Source organism: Panthera leo, chromosome D2 (assembly GCF_018350215.1).
Source record: "Panthera leo isolate Ple1 chromosome D2, P.leo_Ple1_pat1.1, whole genome shotgun sequence".
Taxonomy (NCBI): Eukaryota; Metazoa; Chordata; class Mammalia; order Carnivora; family Felidae; genus Panthera; species Panthera leo.
The window spans coordinates 42,375,025-42,396,653 of NC_056689.1; the positions used below are offsets into that span (position 1 = coordinate 42,375,025).

General features: G+C 49.5%; 1 protein-coding gene across 1 annotated transcript; it reads left to right on the forward strand.

The window, feature by feature from the left end:
* The first annotated feature begins 1,154 nt into the window (after positions 1–1,154).
* Positions 1,155–12,136, forward strand: RGR (retinal G protein coupled receptor). Its single transcript, XM_042909038.1, has 7 exons — positions 1,155–1,304; positions 2,894–3,050; positions 4,182–4,303; positions 7,002–7,155; positions 8,817–8,934; positions 10,926–11,039; positions 11,489–12,136. The coding sequence occupies exons 1-7, from the start codon at positions 1,226–1,228 to the stop codon at positions 11,618–11,620; spliced, it is 876 nt and encodes a 291-aa protein (XP_042764972.1). The 5' UTR covers positions 1,155–1,225; the 3' UTR covers positions 11,621–12,136.
* The last annotated feature ends 9,493 nt before the right edge of the window (positions 12,137–21,629 follow it).

Below are 21,629 nucleotides of genomic sequence, written 5' to 3' on the forward strand. Positions count from 1 at the left end.
GAAAAGGGGTAACCGTTTATCAAGAAAGTTTTCCAAGAGGATGTGGGCAAGCACTGTGAGGTGGTTAGGCTTGATTAGATGGGGGTGGGGTCCAACGGAGGAAAGGCATGGGAAATTAACATTTACGGAATAGAATGAGCTGCTTGACCGGATCCCAGGGGACAGGAGACCAGGCTTCTCTTTCAGCTGAACTCACAAATTACTACATGACCTCAGGTCAATTCTAAACTGCTTTGAGCCTGTTCCCTCACACGAAATGCAAAGGATGATGGTATCTAGTTCATGGAATTGCTGTAGGAGTCGTCATAAGGTCAGTTAGCATAGTGCCTGGCTCTTAGTGGGGTCTTAACATTAACTATATTGCTGATAGAGCTCTGGGCCTTGGTTTCTTTATCAGAAAAGGAGTTAAATCACTCTAGACTAGTGTTTCCAAATGTTACACCATTGGCCAGTGTAACTTGATAACAGGACCTCATTGTAGAAGCCAAAGCTCTTAGCGGGGTCCTGGGCCACAAAGACAGCAGTCCCTCTGTCCCAAGCTAATGCCTTTGGGAGATTTTTATGCTCCTATAGCTTAAATGCCCTGTGGGAGTTGGGCAGTGCAGCCTGGAGGCCGTATCCATGATGTATTTTTCTGAGACTTAGAAAGGATATTTCCATTGCAAAGAAGGAAACTGAGAAGACCCCAATGGTCCCACCCCAGTCCTGATAGCTGGTTAATGTCAGGTTCTGAAACACGACCTCAGTCTCTAGTCCCAGTTGGGATTCTTTCTGTGACAACAGCTGACCTGCCAAGCATCATCCTTTTCCCAGTCGCTTGTGAGCACACGCATGGAAGGACCTGGCTCCTGACCCAGTCTCAAGCACAGCTGCCACTCAAATCCCTTTTTCTGCTCCCCACCCTTCCCTTGGTTATGCAACTCTTTTCTAATTTGGCTCTCAGCCACACACCATTTGGATTCCAGGACTTTAATCCTGCCTGATGGGGCTGAAATGAATGAGACAGGCTTCCATTCCTGCTTCACAAAGGCTGCACTGTCCAACTGGTGAATGGGTTCCTTCTTTTGGGGCCAAAAGCACAGTTTAGGGCAGGGGGCGGCAAGAAGGAGCCCAAGGTCTAGCATAATCACCTGCTTGTGCCAGCACGTGAAATGGCCCTTTAAAAGGTGGAGCTTGGTTTTGGTGCACCAGAGAAGAGCCAGGCTGGCAGGGAGAAGGGCTGAGCATGGCAGAATCTGGGTCCTTGCCCACCGGCTTCGGGGAGCTGGAGGTGCTGGCTGTGGGGATGGTGCTGCTGGTAGAAGGTGAGCCAGGAAGGACCTGGGGTGGAGCGGGCACCCAGTGGGCTCCCAGAACTCAGGTCACAGCCATGGAGCTGACAAGGAGAGGTCCCCAAACCCTGCTCCTCTGTGCCTCCACCCATGGGGCTTCTGATGGGTGCACCTGTAGGATGCAGGCCGTGGTCTGGGAGATGAGAGAGAGCAAGGCCCAGGGAGTGAGGGACATCTGCCCAGAACATGACCAAGAACCAGAATTCAGGCCTTTTCATGTCCCACCGGCCGGGAAAAAATTTAATCCACTCCCCAGAAATCCTGCTAAGAATCTCATATAAGCTCAGGCCTCTGGTAGGCTCTGGAGACAGACAGCTCTGTCACCTCTTCTTTGTGTGACTATAACCCAGTTCAGCTGGGTTCTCTGACCCCAAGTGGGTGGTGGTGAAGGTTAGATGGGGCCATGGGTGTGAAGCGCTGGCCTAGATAGACACTCAGGATTTAAGTTCATTTGCCCCCATCCTCTCCAGCTCCACAGTACTCCTGCCATCTCTGTTCCCAGCCCTACGCATTTCCATTCCAGGGGCCACAAGGTGCCTGCCTCAGCCCAGAATCCCTGAGATGCTCCCTGAGGCCAGAGTTAGGACTGGAGACCATGGTGCTGGGTCAGTCCACGACTAAGTTATTAGGGAATGCGGCCCTTTTCACAGCAGATCCGGAGAAATAATCAGCCCATTTCCTCACCCAATGAGAGCTGATGATGGAGAGGGAGGGGCAGCCACCAGGCTGGTCCTGGAAGTTTGGGACACCATTGGCTGGGGACCCTGCCCCTTTTCCTCTCTTCTGGGAACCCTACAATCTAGCATGCCTCTCAGTCCTTAAATGGACCTGGAAATTTTACCACATTAAATCTTTGCACATGCTGTTCCCTTTTTCTAGAATGTTCTTCCACACCCTACTCTCCTAGTAAACACTTGCAATTTTGAAGACAGGATTCTCCCAACTCCTCCCTTTCAGTGGGGAGGCAGGGTTCAGAGAGCAGCAAGTGGGTAACCAGGCTAAAACTAGAGATCTGGTCTGCCTGAGGTCACCCTCTCAGACTCACCTCATTGCCTGCTCCTCCAGGAAGCTCCCAGATCTCCCCTCAACCCACCTCTCCCAGGCTCTCCCTGACATTGCTGAACAGCCTCAGAGTGGCATTTTGGAATTAAACAGACCTGAGTCTGAGTCCGGCTCTGCCACTCCAGCTGTGTGCTTAGGGCAGGTTAGTTAGTGTCCCTAAGCTTGCTTCCCAGCTGTACACGGGGAGGACAGCATCCAGGTGAAGACTGAATGGGAGGATCCACAGAAAGTGCTCGGCCTCATGCCCAGCCTACAAGTGTCAGCAGCTGTTGGTAACTGTGACTGTTCCAGCATGAATCATGCTGTACCTTATTGGTTTCTTCCTTATCTTTGAGTTGGGGTGGGGCAGGATGTACATCTTATGGCCTTTAGGGTCCGAGAGCCAGCGATGTCTGACGAGCTGCACCAGTAAGGTTGCTGAGGCTCCATCTACCCAAGGCCCCCTGTTCTGACCCCAGGCAGCCTCTCCAGCCCTGACGTCAGCCATCCCTTCTTTTCAGCTCTCACCGGCCTCTGCCTCAATAGCCTCACCATCCTCTCTTTCTGCAAGACCCCGGAGCTGCGGACCCCCACCCACCTGCTGGTGCTGAGCCTGGCTCTGGCGGACAGTGGGATCAGCCTGAATGCTCTCGTGGCAGCCACATCCAGCCTCCTCCGGTACCAGCCCCCACCCCCACCCCAGTCTCTGAGCTCAGGGGCCCAGCCTGAGCTGGGTGTCGGACAGCCAGGACAGAGGCATTCTTCCCATCTATAGAACACTGTAGGGGAAAGGGTGGGCAGGCAGCACAAGGCTAAATCCGAGTTCCAGACTATCCCTGAAGAACCAGGGCTGATTTCTAGAGTTGCTCAAACCCCACCAACAGAGCTGGATGACTGTCGGGATTAAGAGCATGGGCCCTATAACCAGGCTGCCCAGATTTGAGTCCTGGCTTCAGTGTTTCTATCTCTTGGCTTCTTCTAGAAGTTGAATATTATTGCCTAACTCGTACAGCGGCTGGAAGTATTAACTTGTTATTATGTGGAAGTAACTTAAATGATGCGTGGCACCTAGGAAGCCCTACCTAAGTGTTCGTAAAAGCAAACAGGATTTTGACAAGTGTCTAAAACCTTATGTGCAAACCATGATCTTTCAGTATGGTGTCAGGTGTTTCCAAGATTGTTTTCTTAAGCGAACTGAACATTCCTGCTCTGGTTTCAGGCATTCAAATAGAGGCTGGAGCACACCTGAGTGTGACGCTCAGGGCTGACCAGTCTGTGGGGTCTGAATCAGTGACAATTCCTTATCCTGATCTCCGCCTGCCCCTTCCCAGGCTTAGGGAGGAGAGCAACAGAAGCTGTTTTGGTTGCTTGGCCCATGGAGCTAAGAGCTGGAGCCCTCGGGTCTACCCTCTGGCTTAGTCTTCATCTGCTGTCTGACCTTGGTTCAGTACCTTTTCCTCTCTGAGCCTCAGTTTTCCTATCTATAGAATAAAGGCATGGGCTTTCCTCCTGACTACGATGTTCCATTTCCCATGCTGGAGGCTTCTGGCCACACAGAGAGACCCTTGGGTCCTACTGAGGTGCAGCAAAAGACACTGAGCCCAGGGTATTTGCACTGGGCTCCACCCATTCACCTTGGGGACTTGACCTCTGAGGCTGCTGTTTCCTCTAGTTAAAACAGATCATGAAGCCCTCTTCTGGGGAGCTGAGCCAACATTCAGGAAGGTGCCCTCCAAGCTTCTGAGGGGCAGGTGTGGGAGAAGGGCAGGGACAGAGGGAAGGGGTCACTGGTCCCAGTGTCTCCCACAGGCGCTGGCCCTATGGCTCCAACGGCTGCCAGGCTCATGGCTTCCAGGGCTTCGTGACGGCGTTGGCCAGCATCTGCAGCAGCGCAGCCATCGCCTGGGGGCGCTATCACCACTACTGCTCGCGTACGTCTTTGGGTTCCTGGACTGAAGGGACATCTACACAGTGAGGGTGGTCAGGACAAAGGTCTACACTGTGTTACCCAGTCCAGGGGAGTGTGGGTGGGTGTCTGTCTGTGAGTGTGTGGTGTGGGCATTCAGGAAAGGAGGGAGGCTGGGAGAGTGGACTTGAAAGGAGCTGAGGCACCTGCCGGAAAAGCTGCCTGTGCCCTCAATGCAGCCTCAGGCAAGTCAGGAGTCCTCTCTGAACCTTAGTCTCCTCTAAGAGCAGATTTTTGTAACCAACCTCCCAGTTTTTGGATATCAGATGAGATCATGGATACAGAAAATGCTCTTGCAGACAGGCCCTGTTGGGGGCAGAGAGGCAGTGTGTGTGTGTCTGTGTGTGTGTGTGTGTGTGTGTGTGTGTGTAGCTGGGCATGTGTCCCTGCACCTCACACTTCCCTAGGGCCTCTGCCATGCCAGGGCGTCATGAAGCCTAGTCTGGCTCTGGATTTCCCAAGCTGTATTGTCAAATATCACCTTCATAATTGGCCACATCCATGTACCACCTGCTCTGTTATTAACTCAATTTTTTTTTCTTAAAAGTGATTCACTTTGAAAAATTTAAACACCTGCTTTAGTTTCATCCTCAACAATATCTGTGAAATGACAACTTTGATGTTCTTATAATTTTAGCACACAAAAAACATGTTCACCCACAGACCATCTAGAATCCCACTCACCTCCAGGGATATGTGAACATACTTTGGGGAGCTGTGACTCAGCTAACCCTCATTGTAAACCCCCAACTTGCAGACTGGGAAGCGGAGGCTCAGGGAAGTTAAGTAGCTTTCCCAAAGTCACACAGCTAGTAGAGGCTGAGCTGGGATTGGGTATGGCCTGGATGCCTCCCAGGGGGGGTCACACCCTTTGTCTCCTGGGCCCCAAGTTCTGAGCTGTAGCTCTGCCTGGCATGGGGGCTACTGTGGTGTCCATGGCCAGCATGGCCCGAAGCATGGGGCATGGCCCCTTTGGAATCTGCAGATCTGCTCTCGCCACACACACATAGCCCCCTGTCCTTGGCAAAGTCACACACCTCTCTCCAGGCCAAAAAACTGCCTTTGTTCTTATCATTTCTAGTGGCAGGTTAGCCCCACCTGCCCCAGCTGACCATGGAGCTCCTCCAGGGCCACTCCGATCCCAGCCCAGCCCCCAAAGCTCCCTCGGGCCATCATGTGTGCACATGCATACACATACATGCACTCACACATGTGCACATACACAATGCATACCTTCTCAGACAGCAACAGGCTTCTCCACCCCAACATAGAGCAGTTAGTCCCTATCCAGGGGTCCCTAGAGAAAAGCCTTTCCTGTGCTGGAGGGCACCCTGGAGCACTATGGAAACAGGGAAGGGGAAAGGAGGGTGTTGGAATTTACCTACTCCATACTGGGTGACCCTGGGCACGTCACCTTGGTCATCTGTTTCCAAAGCCAAAAAAGTGACACATGGGTCATGGTAGATATTAATTATTATGTCCACAGTTAAGGGGAGTGGCGTTTTAGCTCAGGCTGCCATGACAAAATACCATATACTGGATGCTTAAACAACAGAAGTATATTTCTCACCATTTCTGGATGCTGGGAGTCAGAGATCAGGGCGCCAGCACAGTTGGGTTCCAGTGAGAGCCATCTTCCCGGCTTGCAGACAGTTGCCTTCTTGGTGAGTCATCACATGGAGAAGAGAGATCATCTCTCTGTCTTCTCTCTTAAGGGAAATAATCCCAACATGGGGGCTCCACCCTCATGACCTAATTACCTTCCAAAGGCTCCACCTCCAAATACCATCTCCCGGGGATGAGGGCTTCCCCCATATGAATTTGGTGGGAACATTCAGTCCACAGCAGGGGATGACACTCAAGCACATTGCATCTGGGGCTGTATCAATGGAAGTGAAGTGTCAAGATGAGGGTGGTTGTAGATCTGCTCTCTGCTGATCAAACCCCACCTGGAGTCCTGCCTTCTGCCCTGAGGTCTTGTCTACAAAAGAACATGACAAATAAGCCATATAAGGAGGCACCTGGGGAAGGCATTCTGAAGCTAGGTCCAGGAGGAAGCACTGGATGGGAAGGGCTGGATCAGGCTGCCACAGAGAAGGGACATGGAGGAGGTCAGGTCAGTGGGACTGGTCATGGCAAAATATGCTGCCAGGACCAAGTGCAGTTATTGGCACTGAGATAGGACCCTAAGGCCCAGGTCAAGAGCCCTCTCAGGGTATCTTGGAAGCAGAGACAGTAGCCTGCTTCTGAGTAACAGCTAAGCACGGTGATACATCCAGCCTTCTGCCTCCCTCCCTCATAACCCTCATCTGAACCACTACCTATGCTTCTTTACTAAGTTGGTTTTGGAAAACACACCTACTTCTTTGCTACTCCCTCCTTTTCTGTCCCCAAAAAAGATGGAAAAGAGAGTCTGCCAGGAGATCTTCACCACCCATTATCTCTTTTATTCTCCATAACAATCCTCTGAGGTAGGGGATTATCATTCCCATTTTGTGGAGGAGCAAATGGAGGCTCAGAGAAACTTTTAACTTGCCCGAGGCACTAAGCTATCGACCTTCAGAGCCAGGATTTAGGAATATTCTGTGTGATCATGAAGTCCATTGTTTTTCATTTTGCCTAGCTATTACCTCCTCTCAACCCTCCTCCTCTCTCCCATTCAGGCAGCCAACTGGCCTGGAATACGGCCATCTCCTTGGTGATCTGTGTGTGGCTGTCTTCTGCCTTCTGGGCAGCACTGCCCCTCCTGGGCTGGGGCCACTATGACTATGAGCCGCTGGGGACGTGCTGCACCCTGGACTACTCCAGGGGGGACAGGTGAGGTGGGAGGAGCAGCTACAAATCTCCCTTCCTTGGGAACCTTTCTGTGAGTCCTTTCAACAACAGTGTCACAGCTGAAAATCCAAGTGGGGAAATGTCAACATTTGCCAGTCAATCTCAACTCCTTAGTTATGACATCCACTTGCAAGTGGACAATGGGACTGGGGAAAGTGCATTCTGAAGACTGACCAAGTGATGGGCATGTTATACAAGCTGGGGTGTAGAGTTGTCCCAAGAAGGGGCATTACCCAGTGAGCTGTTGACCTGTGTCAGTTACAACAGCAACTGAGCCCGTGACCCCTTTGCCATCTTCTTCATGGTTAGTTGTCCCAGCTCTGACCTGATCAGTTTCTAGGGTGAGCCATGTCCTTTTTTTTTTTTTTTTTTTTTTATTTATTTATTTTTTTAATGTTTATTTATTTTTGAGACAGAGAGAGACAGAGCATGAACAGGGGAGGAGCAGAGAGAGAGGGAGACACAGAATCTGAAACAGGCTCCAGGCTCTGAGCTGTCAGCACAGAGCCCCACGCGGGGCTTGAACTCACGGACAGTGAGCTCATGACCTGAGCCGAAGTTGGACGCTTAACCGACCAAGCCACCCAGGCGCCCCACCATGTCCTTTGTTCAATAGATTCAAAAATGTCTTTGCATTGGGAGGGACCTCCTTGGCATAGAGCTCAGTTCTTGGAATTTCCTGAGCATCTACTGTGAACAAAACCTTGGACCTAGTCCTAGGAGACAAAATTGATGCACGATGGCCTCCACCATCATGGAGCATACGTCTAGTACTGCCCCATCCACAAGGCTCTGGGGACACCAGGGCTTACACCCTTTAGGGGACAACTTGGGGAAGGGTCCAGTGGGCTCCAGCCCCCCTCTTGCTTCTACTAGGGTCATGTCGCATTCATCTGCTTTCCACGTTTACTATGTTTACTCATGAAGCATCTGCCCCTGATGACAGTCTTTCCAGGTGAAATGTACTTGAGGACCCTAGGTCTGGCCCAAGTGTCTCTCCAGGGTGCTCCCTACAGATATCTCCCCAGCCAGTGTCCAGTCCTCTGGCAGCCTTTCCTCCTACCCCTCCTTAGTGGGCAGCACCCAGAATGGGTAACATTTCTCCCCTTCACAGAATGGGAATCTACCTCCTTGTGACTCCCACCTGTTCCTGGTCAGCCCTCCCACCTCCCCATGACCCTACCTAGGACACCAGGCTCTCCTGGCAATCCTTCAATGTTTTCTTCAATGACACAGCATCCAGTCTCTTTCTTATTTGTAGACCCCTTTCAAATCCCTCTGCCAGGAACACTCTTTGAATGATCCTTCCTCTTGGTCCATTGACGTATCTTCCATTTGGTAAACACATTTTCCATTTTCCATGCTTGGGGCACATAATGTGAACACGACTGAGCACTTGAACTGCCCAACAGCAAGTTGAAGGAGGACTCTCCCTCATTTCAGCTCTCTAGCTCCTAGAGGCAAGTTCAAGGAGGGCCCAGTGGCTCCCTGTCTCTAAGGGGAGTCAACCTGGGACCCGGGAACAACCATACTCTGAGCACTTGTCTGATGAGAGCAGTTCCCTACCTGTGACTGTCTAGCACAAACACTGATGAGCCTTCCCTGAGAGATGGTCCTGACTCCTCTACCTACTCTGCCTGCAGAAACTTCACCAGCTTCCTCTTTACCATGGCCTTTTTCAACTTCTTCGTGCCTCTCTTCATCACATTCATATCCTATCGGCTCATGGAACAGAAACTCAGGAAGACTGGCCACCTCCAGGTAAGGACCAATTCCCAGAGCAAAAGAAATCTCTTTGTCTCTCTCAGGGAACATGAGTGATGTGAGAGACAGTAGTGAGAGGTTTTCTGTGTTTTCAGTGATCAGGAGAAAATTCAGCTTTCTCAGAGCTTTGCGGGGGTTAGAGCAGGAATGTACCCTCCCCATTGCTGGGCATCGTCAAAACCTGGGAGGAAGGGTCAGGACTGCTTGGACTCACCAGACCCCATAACCTTGAACCGGGTCACCCTGTTGGACACCATCCATGCTGTCACCTTTCGTTCTTTCCAAGGATTTGAGGGTTGGCACAAAGTTACATGTTTTTCAAAAGCTTCTTTTAAATTGCTCCCAAGATGTCTAATTTACCCACAACATAAAATCACACCCGCAAGCACATTTTTCCAAGAAAAATAATTCTTCAAAATAAGCTCTCCTGGCCATTTCTGAATCTCTGCATTAATATTCCCTTTCCACAATTTTCTTTTGTCACCTGGACAACCTCTAGCAGATGAGCCTTAACAAGCACTGAAATTTCAGAAAAAAATCAGATACTAATACTATTTTTCTGTGCATTCTGCCATTCCATCTTTGCAACCACTCTCAAAGGAAGGTTTTGTTATCACTATGTCACAGGGTGGAAAATTGAGGCTGTGAGAGTCTGTTAAGTAAGTAGCCACAAGCTCCGTAACTAGTAATAACAGAGTTGGATCAAACCCGGGTCTGGGACTCCATGACCCAAGTGGTCATAGAGTGCACAAGAAACACTCAATCTTTGTTGAGACACTCAATCTGCCCTGATTTTTTTTTTTTCCCCTGTGAATTGGAAAAGGACTGTACAAATCGATTTTAGCCAGAGATCTAAGTTGCCCCCAGTCAGCAGGAGGAGGAGGAGGACTGAGGGGGGACCAGGATTCTGGCTCTGGGCTGTTGCTCCCCTGCCCTCACCTCCTCCAGGCTATCCTTCACACTGCCCGCCCAAGCCTTGCCTGGGTGCTCAAAGTTGCCACGTTTATCCGAGGTTCAATGGGCCAAGAGACAGGGCTGCCACACCGATTTTCTTTTTTCTGGCTTGACTTGAAACCATCAGTTCAGGAAGCATCAGCAGAGGTCTCTGTGCATGGGCCCAGGGACTTCATCCAAGAGCAGAGCGGTTTCCAAGTGACACTGTCTCCGCCTCGGCCCCGCCCCAGGAGGACTGTTTCTCTTTTCTTTTTTCCTTTCCTTTCGTTCCTTTCCTTTCGTTTCCTTTCCTTCCCTTCCCCCCCCCCCTTTTTTTAATGGGGGGCAATTCAAGAGAAAAAATGTCTCCCAACTAACATATTTTTGTTCCATGAAAAAAAGTGTCCTCTTTCAACTTAAGTCACCTCCTTTCTTAAAGGGAGACACGGTCAAAGAGAAAATAGGCACTGATTTTGAGCTTCAGCTTTTTAACACCTGAGTTTATGTGGGAAGCAAGCAACTTTCCTCCTGAAGTTCGATCGCAAGTCGTGCGCCTCCCTGTGGCCAGAGGTGGCAACACAGGCCCTGCTCCCTGGTTGTGTCTCACACCTTGGAAAGCCGCTTTGAACCCAGGACAGGTTGGCACACCAGGTGGCTGCAGCTGCTGATGGCTGATGGGAGCTGGTTCTGGGACTGAGGTATGGGGGCAGCTCATATGGGGAGCCTCCTTCACACATCCACACTCCCAGAGCCCGGGGTTCCTCAGAAGGAGTGCAGACCAGAAAGGAAACTCATTATCTGTCCCCTAGTCCCCTGCCTCCAGGTAAGTCAAGCATGATCAAGCCATTTTACAGAAAAGGCAAATGAGGTCAAAGCTTACTTGCTTAGATGACAGGCTTAGGGTCCCACAGCTTGCACGCCAGAGAGGTCCATGTGGCCCCACAGCCTGATCACACGGCCCTGCCCTGCTGAGTGCCCGCCTGGTCCCTAGGCGTGTGGGGCTGCAGTCGCCTGAAGCAAGTCAATGCCTCCCTCCCTTGACACTCTCTCCCCAGGTGAACACCACTCTGCCGGCCAGGACACTGCTGTTTGGTTGGGGCCCCTATGCCCTCCTGTACCTATATGCCACCATTGCGGATGTGAGCTCCATCTCCCCCAAGCTGCAAATGGTACAGACACCTCCCACACCCCAAGTTAGAACTCTCTCCATGTCTGTGTCTCTGTCATGCCCCATCTCTCCCTCCTGCTTTATGGCCTTCCGCTAGTCTCTTTCTCTCTTCCTTTGAACACTCATAATGCATCGGGAATTTGCTTGTCTCCTGGGTCACACGGGGCTGCTGCTTGACATTGCTTAGGCCTCATGTGAGATGACGGGGGCAGCCAGACTCTGGGACCAAGGCTGAGACCGGTGCTCGGGAAGGAGGGCGTTTGCATGCACCACCCGCCCTCTGGTCAAGGAAGCCTTAGGAATTGCAGAATCAAGCCACGGACAGAGGACCGGTGGCTGCAGTGGAGTGGGGGTGGGGGGAAGGGCGGGGCAGGGCCAGGGTCGCCACGTGGGACCAGGGAGAGGAGCCGAGGCTGTGAAGCTTCTTCCCTGAACTTTTCTGTCACGCAGGTGCCGGCCCTTGTTGCCAAAACGGTGCCCACGATCAATGCTATCAACTATGCCCTGGGCGGCGAGATGGTCCACAGGGGGATTTGGCAGTGCCTCTCACATCAGGGAAGTGGGCTGGACCGAGCCCGGTGAGGTTCTCCGTGGAGCTGCTCAGACCCAGGCCCACCCCTGACATCCCGGACTGAGCCCGGTGTGACAAGGCTGCCCTGGGATCCTGCCCGGTAGCCTCAGAAGCTAAGCTCCACACACTTGCCCGCTGACTGCCCCGACGGCTCTGTTGGGCCTGGCCCTAGGTCGGACACGAGGGATTCAGAGAGCAACCAGGCCTCGTGGGAGGAGCTGGGACTTCGGAGCCAGCCAGACCCGAGTTTCCGTCACAGCCCTTGAGACAGAGGCCGAGAGACCTTGGGAAAGTCACTTCCTCTGAACCGAGCTTCCTGACCTAGAACATAAGGCCTCCATGGGGCTGCTGTGAGGCTTAAGCAAGATAATGTGTACTCACCATGCACACAGAAGCTCATCGAAACAGTTGTCGGGGCTCAGAGTCTTACATAGAAAGGGGTGAGAGCGCCAAGTCGCTTGTGGGAGGGCAACCCAGGCTGTCTGCGTTCAAATGCCGCTTATTAAATTGAGATCTGGTGCCAGTGACTGAGTCTGTGCATCTGCTTCCCAACTTGTAAGATGTGATGACAGAAATGGTGACTTCACCATGCAGAAAGCACCGGAACGTTACCTGGCACATTCAGGGCTCGCTGAGAGTTAGCCACCAGCACCTGCCAGTCAGAGACAGCTAGCTGCAGGTTACTTAGTTGCCAACATTACAATTCAAGACAATTCATTTAAAAGTCCAGATGTCCGAAGATGAGGCCCCACCAACCTGGAGGAGGCTCCATGGTGACAGTTTGTAGAGCTCAGGGCCGCTCTGTCCCATTGCCCAGGGTTCGTTCCCTTCCACCAACTGTAGCTTTATATTCCCTGCAGAGCCTGCAGGCATCTGGGCCTGTGACAGTGATGCCAGGGTCCCCTCCGTGGATGTACATCTGCACCTCCAGCAGAGTCAGCATTTCAGGGACAAGGTGTGGCAGGTGCGCAGACCCGGGTGGAACCCGTTGTCTTAGAGGGAAGTGGAGAAGGTTGGCAGGGTGACGGTGGGCTCTACAGAAGGTCTGATGATGGAGAGCCAGCTGCCCCAGGCGCCTCGGATGCAGGAAGGACGAAAGCTCCACCTCCGGATGCTGAGCAGGGAAGGGACAGGTTCCCAGGGTGGGGGTGGAGGGGTGGAGGATAGAGTGGTCATGAGAACAACATCTGGGGTCCCTGTGCACCAGGACGTGCCTCTCAGCTCTGCAGATGCAGGAGATCAGACCACATAAACATAACTCACAAGAAGTCTGCTCCAAACGGAGGCCAGTTCGGTCTGTTGTGAAACCAGGTGGAGTGGGGAGGGAAGCAGCCTGCCCACAGCACTGTTTCCTAGACCACGCCCTGTGCCCAGTGCTGTAGAGACAAGATGCCACTCAGCCTCATTCCAGCGACCAGTCGGGGTCCCTGTCATCGGCCCTGGAGTGGGGACTGACAGGGGAAATCCTGGGGCCTGAGCTGTGCTCACACACAGGCTGAGCGGGTGGCCGCAAAAGTGATCGTGTCCAGAGCCCAGAGATTCTGACCCTGCCCCCACAGCCCATGGATCCTTAAATTGTCTTTACTGGGGACCCGCTCTTCACTCCACACCTTGTAAGGTGGGACAAGGGAACACAGAAGAGAAGGGAGGTGACTCCCAGATTCAGAGAGAGAAGGAAGACAAAGAGGCTGAGGGTGCCTAGCAAGACTGGCCAGTGTCCCCAAACAGATCCTGTCCCACCTGTGCTCAAAGAGCAGGGGAGGAATGCAGGTTGGATGGGCACAGTCAAGGACACCTGTAGCTCAAACCCTGCATCCCGAGCCTGTGTAGAGGGGGAAAGGTGGGCTCAGGGCCTCTCCACCCTGCACTGGGCTGGCGGGAGATGGCAGGGCTGAAGCAGCACCCCATGGGGAATGACCAAAGCCCCAAGTCCACCCACACCCGAGCCTCTCACTCACGGAATGGGTTTAGGGAGCTTTGTCACCTTTGAGCTTTTTTGCCCATGTCCCAGAGCACTTTCAGGGTCTCGAGTCCTGGTGGACCCTGCGTGCAGAGCCTGTCCTCTGCCCTCCTTGCCACCACCCTCCAGCATCCTGCCCTCAGGGACCAGAAGGACAAGGGAGGTGGGTCCTGCCTCACGCCCATTTCCCTGCAAGCCCCTGGCACCGTCACTGGGAGAGGAATCAGAGCCAGGCCCAGAAGGCAGTCAGCGCCTTAAAAATGTTAGAGCACAGCCCCTAATGCCCTGGAACCTCCCGAGGCTCCTTTCACTCTGCCTGGCCCCCACCCAGGCCCATTCACAGCCCCCAGACTGTCTGCTGATTTTCTAGGGTGACCATGTGTCACTTTTACTATCAGGAAAACATACGAAGAAAGCAGTTACTTTTGTCTCCTTGAAGTGTTTGTTTCCTGGCCCCTTCCGGTCATTGATTTTGGTGAGAATCCTTCCCCACCCCCTTCGCTCTCCTGCCCCCTCAGGCTCCGTTGAGCAGTGTCTACCCCAGGTCTCTTTCCTCTGTTCACTTATGTGGCCCCTGTTGCCACTAGTAGGGACAGTGCCCTGCTCCCCCCACACAGACACCATGGGCTTTGCGGGACATGCCAGCCTGGTCCCCCAACCCACACCATCCACCACTGGTGCCATCATGCTGTCCCCAAGTTCCTACATGCCAGGGGAACCGGACCCCATGGTGGCAAGGGAAACAAGGGCAAGGAGACATTGTGTCTGAGTCAGACACTGTGCTGATGGAGTGATTTGGGCCTGAGATCCTTTCCAGTCACCTCAGCCCTCATATCTCTTCCTGGCCTTTGTGAGTAAAACCTGTGCTAATGTGGCTAAGATGTCAAAGTAGAGATTAGGGCCCCACTGTGTCCAAGTAAGTGGAATCAGACACAGTAATAAGCATTCCCAACATCACCCAGAAGTTTTTCTCAGAATCTCTGCAAGTCTGTATGTCAAAACTAAACTCTTTTCCCTCATTCTAGACAAATTAAACATGTCCTCTAAGTGTCACTGTACACATGGTTTAATCATGTGTTTCAACAGAATTGAAATGGGGAGCATTTCAGCCCCATTCCGTATTTTCTAAGTTTCTGTGGCTTGACTTGGTAACCCACGTGCCACCATTATTTTTAAAATGTAACCTACAGGGGAGGAGAGCCACATGCGTGCCCTCGTGTGTGGTGACGAGGCTCCAGCCCTGCCATCCCCTCCCTGGGTGGCCCTGGGTCAATCACGAGCCCTCTCTGGCCTATCTGTTCCAATCTTCTCAATTTGAGCAGGCTCTGACAAGGGCAGAATATTTTCAGACACTATCCAAAGTCTCTTTTTCAAACAAGATCGTGTTAAGGATCCTATGTTTTTGGTCCTCCCTAAAATTCATATGTTGAAGCCGCCCCTAGCCCCCAACGTGACTATATCTGGAGATAGTCTTCACAGACATGATTAACTGAGGTCATAAGGGTGGGGCCCTGATCTAACAGGACTAGTGTCTTTGTAAGAAGAGATACCAGAGATTTTTCTCTCTCCTCTCTCCTCTGAGCACATGCATCAAGGAGAGGCCGTGTGAGGACACAGTGAGACGATGGATGTCCGCATGGCTAGTGGGGAGCTCTCACCAGACACCAGCCCTGATGACACTTTGACCTTGGACTTCTACCTCCAGAACTATGAGACAATAAATTGCTGTTGCTTAAGCCAGTGGTATTTTGTTACAGCAGCTATAGCAGACTAATACAATGTTGCAAGAAAGCTCATTGTTGGAAACAGATGACAGCAGAGGGGATGGAGTGCCTGGCTGGTGCCACTGCTCCCCAACACCCAGAGTACTCACCCAGTCTCACTTCTGCAGAACCTGGAATTGTATGAAACTCAATTTATAAGGCACAAAATTTGTTTTCTAAGATCATCTCCATTCTCAGATCCATTTATTTGAGTTTATTTTTGCAAAGGAATATAAGTACAGTAGAATAATATCCCCCAACCCACCCCATCTGGGAAAGATGGCTCTGCCTCCTGACAAATGGACTTACATTAAAGTCACAAACAAAATAGCAAGTTATCTCTGAGGTATAGGAATGTACAGTCTCTGGTCTCCTCCCTCAAAGTCCTCACTGGGACCATTTTTTTTTCTGGGGAGGAGAGGGAATGTGTGCCTGATTTGATTAGTAAAAAAGGAAATATGATTATAGCCTAAACTATGGTCTATATTTTTGCTCAAAAGTAAGGGGATTTTTGCAAATTTTCTACAAAGAGAAATAAATTCAATAGCAAGGTAACAGGCCTAATTTATGTATATCTTTCTCCTTGCCATGGAATCGATAGGATTTCTGTTGTTTTCCCTGTTAGAGACACTCCTGGTTCAATTTGCTCAAATACAAGCTTACTCTCCCTCCCACCAAACTGCCTCCAGTATTATTTTCCCTATCTCTATAAATATCATTACTATCTGTCCTGTCATATAAGCTAAATGAAAGGAAAGGGAGGGCGGGGGAAAAAAAGCAAAGATCTGATATGCATAAATCCTGGGCAGGTTAGGACAGCGCAGTGCTTAGCTTCTACCACAAGGTGGCAGTGCTAACTCAATGATAAATTGATCCTGCCCGGCAGCCCTGGAGGTGCCTTTCTGAAGACCCTGGGAGTTTCCTGGTGAGGCCACGTGGGTGAATTCTTGATTCCTGCAGCATCTCAGGCAAGCTTCCTTTTCTGCTCTTGGTACAGAAGCCTGATGTGTAGCTGTTTTCTACCTCAAATGATGATATGATTCCACATCTCTCCTTGAAGGAAAAGAAATTTCATGCCTGTTGGCCAGAGCGCGCCCAGATGGCCCTAGCAGAATTCCCCTTTTCTTTGCTTACAGAACAGTGACTGGGAGTCTAGCAAATGTAGACCTCCAAAGTCTTCCTGCACATAGGATTTGGTTAAGAGGTCTCGCTCGAGGTTTTGCCTCTGTCTTATCATAATTTCTCACAATAACTCACAATTTCTATGCCCAGAGAAGCAGCTCAGGCCTCAGCAAATGTGCTGTAAATGGCAATTGGTGATGGTAATGTTTCTAAGGTAACGAGTGCTGGAAAAGCCTTGCGTGAAGGCCAAAACCACAATCCCTAAATGTTCTCTCTCCTCTGGGTTGAGGTAATTTGCTGTTTCCCCCTTAAGCTGTTCCCTGGCCCCGACACTGTCCACCTGTTCTTTCCTCCATCCATCCAGCTGCTCCTACAATGGCCTCCATTGTCTCCCTGCAAGGGCTCCTCAGCCCAGCTGCCCTTCCCTCTGCAGCTGTTGAAACGCATGCAAGTCCTTTGCTCTTCTAGGTGCGAGGCAGCAAGGCAGCTTGAAAAGCAGTAAAGTTTGAGTATTGGAGAGACCTAGGCATGAATCCAGGATTTGCCTTTTATTCAGTGTGTGACCAAGTTGGAGCAAGTTTCTTACCGCTAAATTGTTCCACTTCCACCAAAATGGACTCACCAGGGTGGCATAATTTAAAGCACATGGCACGCAGTGGATGGTCAACAAATATTAGATTCCCTCTGTCAGGGACCTTTCAGCTATTCCCTGCTATCCCCTGATTTTTCTTATTAGTCACTCAACAAAGGGGTACACTCAGGAAAATTATGATGACTGTGTGATGATTATATGCAACATGAATCAAACCTACTACCTCATTTAATTTCCCACACATCCTCAGAAACATAGGTCTCACACTTGTCTGCACATTTGAATCATCTGGGGCTTGGTGATTCATCAAAGTGTGGTCCCTGGATCAGAGACATCAGTTTTACCCAAGTGCTTGTTAGAAATGTAGACTCTCAGGCCCCACCCCAGACCTCCTGAATCCAAATATGCTTTTCAACAACCCCCCCACCAAGTGTAATTTGTGTGCACTTAGAGCTTGGGAAGCATGGTGAAGCTTTACAGACTGCGGATGTCTGGGTCTCTCCCACAGAGACAATGATGTAATCGGTCTGAAGAACTGGCTGGTCTTGAGACTTTTAAAAGCTCCCAGGTGATCCTAATGCGCAACCAGGATTAAGAACCACTGATGGGGGAGGGTGTTATGGATATCCCATTTTACAAAGAGTGATTTAGCTGAGATTTACTCTGAGTCATCTCTGAGGCCATTCTCTCCTGTTATATGTGCACACATAACATACTACACACATAGGCATATTAGTATATACACACACGTAATTTTTATACAAATATGCATGTAATATATACACACATGTACATGACATATGCATATTACCATACACACATGTGCATATGTAATGTATACACATGCATATTGATATATGTGCACATATGTATATTAATACATACACACATTCACACACATTTTTTTCCTTCACCTCTATCTTGTCCTATAGCTTGCTCTCATCTTTCTGTTACTAATTCCCCAAATGCCAAAGATCATAGACCTCAGCAGGAGATCCTCAGCCCAAGGCTTTTTGTTTTATTACCATGATATCGTTTATAAGATAATAGGGTCAGGTCTTATAAGTAATTGAGAAACTAAGGCATAAAAAGGTTAAACAAACTGCTTAAATTCATACAGTGCATGAGGAAGCTTCCTGGATCAGAGACTTTCAGATTTCAGTGCTGGCAGTGCATGTCAAGGTGGTAGAGAGCCTGGTTTCTGAAACCATAAGGTGCAAACCACCACCTGGGATCTTGTTAAGTGAAGACTGAGGAGGTCTGGGGTGGGGCCAAGATTCTGCATTTCTAACAAGCTCTCAAGTGAAGCTGTTGCTACTGAAGCTGTGCTGTGTTCGGCCAGAGCAGAGCACGATAACGTGATCCCAACTGCCTGGCCTTCCCTTCCCAGCAGCTGACGGGTGGATGATTGAGACCCATGTTGAAAGGCATGCCAGTGGCTGTGGAGATCCACTGACCTCCATGCCAGACCTCAGCCCACCACTGGGTGGCGCTCTGGCAATACCTCCCTAAGGGTTTCAGGTTGCTGAGCAGCTCTTGGGTGTTGATTGAACAAATGTTTATTGAGCCTAATTATAAGCCGGGACACAGTTTAAACAAGACAGGGTCCTCACGAGCAGCTTACATTCTAGCAACAATAAACAAGTAAGTGTGTAAGATAGATCATTACAAATTGTGATAGGCACTCTGTAGGAAATAAACAAGGGATAAGATAGGAAGGTACTGGGAGAGTGGTCAGGAAAGACACCTCTGAGGAAGGATATTTGAACAAAGACTTAAAGGATGAGAATAAGGCACTCAGGTGGGGGGTGGGGGTGGGGGCGGGGAGCATTCCAGGCAAAGGGAACAGCAAGTGGGATAGGGCTTGGCTGTTCAAGAAACAGAAAGATTTGTGAGGCTCAAGCAGATGGAATCAAGGAGAAGCAGTAGGAATGAAGGGACCATGTCTAGCAGGGAGGGGCCCAAGGTAGGATGGGTGGAAGGTGGTTGATAGAAAGGATGGCTTAGGGTTTTGTTTAAGAACAATTTAAAGTCTTTGAAAGGTTTTAATCCTTGAAAGTAGGAAAGTGATGGTGGTAATGTTAAGAAGTGAACAGATACGATGTATGGTTTTGGAAGCAAATATAACAATTTGCTAGTGGCTTGAATAAGTCTATTAGTTTGAATTCTTTTGATTTTAGGTAACAATCAAACCCAATCTTAATTTTCTTCAGAAAATAGGACCAATTTACAGACTTATAAAAATGAAAACTATGATGCAGGTGGGCTTAAGGCAAGCTTTGATCAGGGCTCTAGCCCTATTCTTCTGATTCTCAGTCCTGTTTCATCTGTCCCCCACCCTTTGTGTGTCCATTTATCCTTATGCTGACTCCATACATGTTTGCAAGAGCAAGACACATACATGGTTGTAAGATGGTTTTATTTGCATGGAGCAGAGGCAGGCATCATTTCCAACAACTGTAAAACAAAAATCTTGATCTTGGGATTGACTGATTGGGAGATCAGAGAGTCGGCTTAATACCCCCACTGTACCTCCACTGCCAGTGGACTGATTAGCTTAGATGGGAGTTACTGGAAACAATCAGCATGGATAAGGGATGAAATTATCTTTGTTGTCTTGGACCAATGAAGGTATGGGTGTGATCAATCCTACCCAAATGGCGTAGGTGCTACATAGTAAGGAAGAACCACATGGATTTTGAGGAGCAATTTGTAACTTCTGTTATTGTAAACCATATTGGGTTTGAAGGCATGGAAGAACATGTGGATGACAACTAAGTTTTTGGAGGTGTCATGCTAAGATGGGGAAAACCAACAGACTTGGAGGGGAAAAAAAACCAGATGCCTCTTAGATACTCAAGTATCTGAGTCCGGTGAACATTTGTAAACATGAGCAGGAACTAAAGGGAGTTGTCCTGGGTGGAGTCACTCACATCACATGACATCCCCTAGGTGTGGGACAGAGTGACGAACTTCAAGTCAGTGTTACAGTCTCTCCCTAACTCCTAGCCCAAAGATTAGCATGAAGAGATGGGTGGCCTACGATTCTGATGAGAGGTTTAGGGCTAGTGATTCTCCAAACCAAATAAAGCCATGGAACACCAGTATTCTGCTACTAAGGGGATAGATGGAGGACCTCAGTGAACAGGTGAATGAAAAAATTTAGAATGAAAAATCTTGTTCACATCTTTTATTTCTGTAATACTTCGAACAATCAGAGGAGGGAGATAGGAAGGGGATTGGAGCCCCAATTTTTAGATGAAAACAATGACATTCACACAGGTTAACTGATGACACCAGATCTTATGTTTGAATCCCACCCTCTTGATTCTAAATTTAGCCTCTAAACTCTATAGATCCAAGTATCTATGATCAGGTAAATTATTCTTAGAGATAAGAGATGTACATGACTTCAGACAGCACATGCTTAGGTGTCTTTTTCAATGAGTTCTCTGTAAGGTGACTTAACAGGGTCACAGCAGATAAGATGGAAAGAACCCTGGGCTCCCAGTCAGACCAACATTCACCTTGGAGCTCTGCTGCTCCCTCTTGTCTGACCTTGGGTGAGTCATTGAATTTTACTGGTCTGCATTTTTATCTGTCTAATAACTGGTTTGAGTTATGTTAGTTGTTTTCAAACTTTAAAAATAGCGTCTTTTTTATTCTTTTTAAAGAAAAGCCATACTAGGAAGTGTAAGTAAATTAGAGAGATCCTAGCATAACTCGTCCCCTAACCGCTTCCCCAGGACCATCATCCTGGAAGTTCTAGCGACCGCTCTGTTTTGGTTTTCAGGAATCTGTGGGTTGCCTCCCTTTCTAAGTAAGTCCTGGGTTTTCCTACCTTCCCCAGCTTTAAAACCTCCAGTCCTCCAAGAAAGCTGCGTCACAGTCTGTCTCCACAACTGGCCAGCGCTATAAGCAGCAGATGTTTTCTGGTCATAGCTCTGTTAGTGCTTGAGCTCCATGGAAGAAGTGCCCTGGTCGTTCTGCCTGCCTGTGTTTCAAAAGAGGCTTTTGTGGAAGCTCCGGCATGAGGGAGCTGAAGAAAGCATTGTTCATTAGTTGTTGATAGCAGGTGGATTTGCCAAACCCTTGCTCAAGTTAAACAGGAAATGATTAAAGTTTCCTGGAGTTGGGACAGGCAAGAATCATAAACACTCATAATCATGAGCAGCACTGCCTGATACTATATGATACTATACTATACTATGGGCTTTACGTGTGTCATCCCATCTAATCCCCTGAACCATACTAGGATCACAATATTATGATCTTAAGTATTATTATCCTCATTGCATATATGAAAACTAAGGCTCTAAATGATTATGAAAACTGCTTCAGGGCACTATTAAAATGTGACACAATTTGGATAGAAATTCCCAGAACTGTCTAAATACAAACACAAAATGGTTTTTCCAGGATACTCTAGGATTAAGAAATAAAGCCATAGCATTGCAAGTCAACATAAAGTTTTTCTCAGTGGTTACCTTCTTTGGGGGTCAATCACTCATCCTTCAACAATAGCCTGCTATTTATCAAGCATCCAGATTTACTCTGGAAGGGAAAGATAAGAAGGTGAATAA

Coding starts and splice junctions, on each gene's coding strand:
- RGR (XM_042909038.1), top strand. CDS start 1,226: ATGGCAGAATCTGGGTCCTTGCCCACCGGCTTCGGGGAGCTGGAGGTG. Junction 1,305..2,893: donor GATGGTGCTGCTGGTAGAAG/GTGAGCCAGGAA, acceptor CCTTCTTTTCAG/CTCTCACCGGCCTCTGCCTC. Junction 7,156..8,816: donor GACTACTCCAGGGGGGACAG/GTGAGGTGGGAG, acceptor CTCTGCCTGCAG/AAACTTCACCAGCTTCCTCT.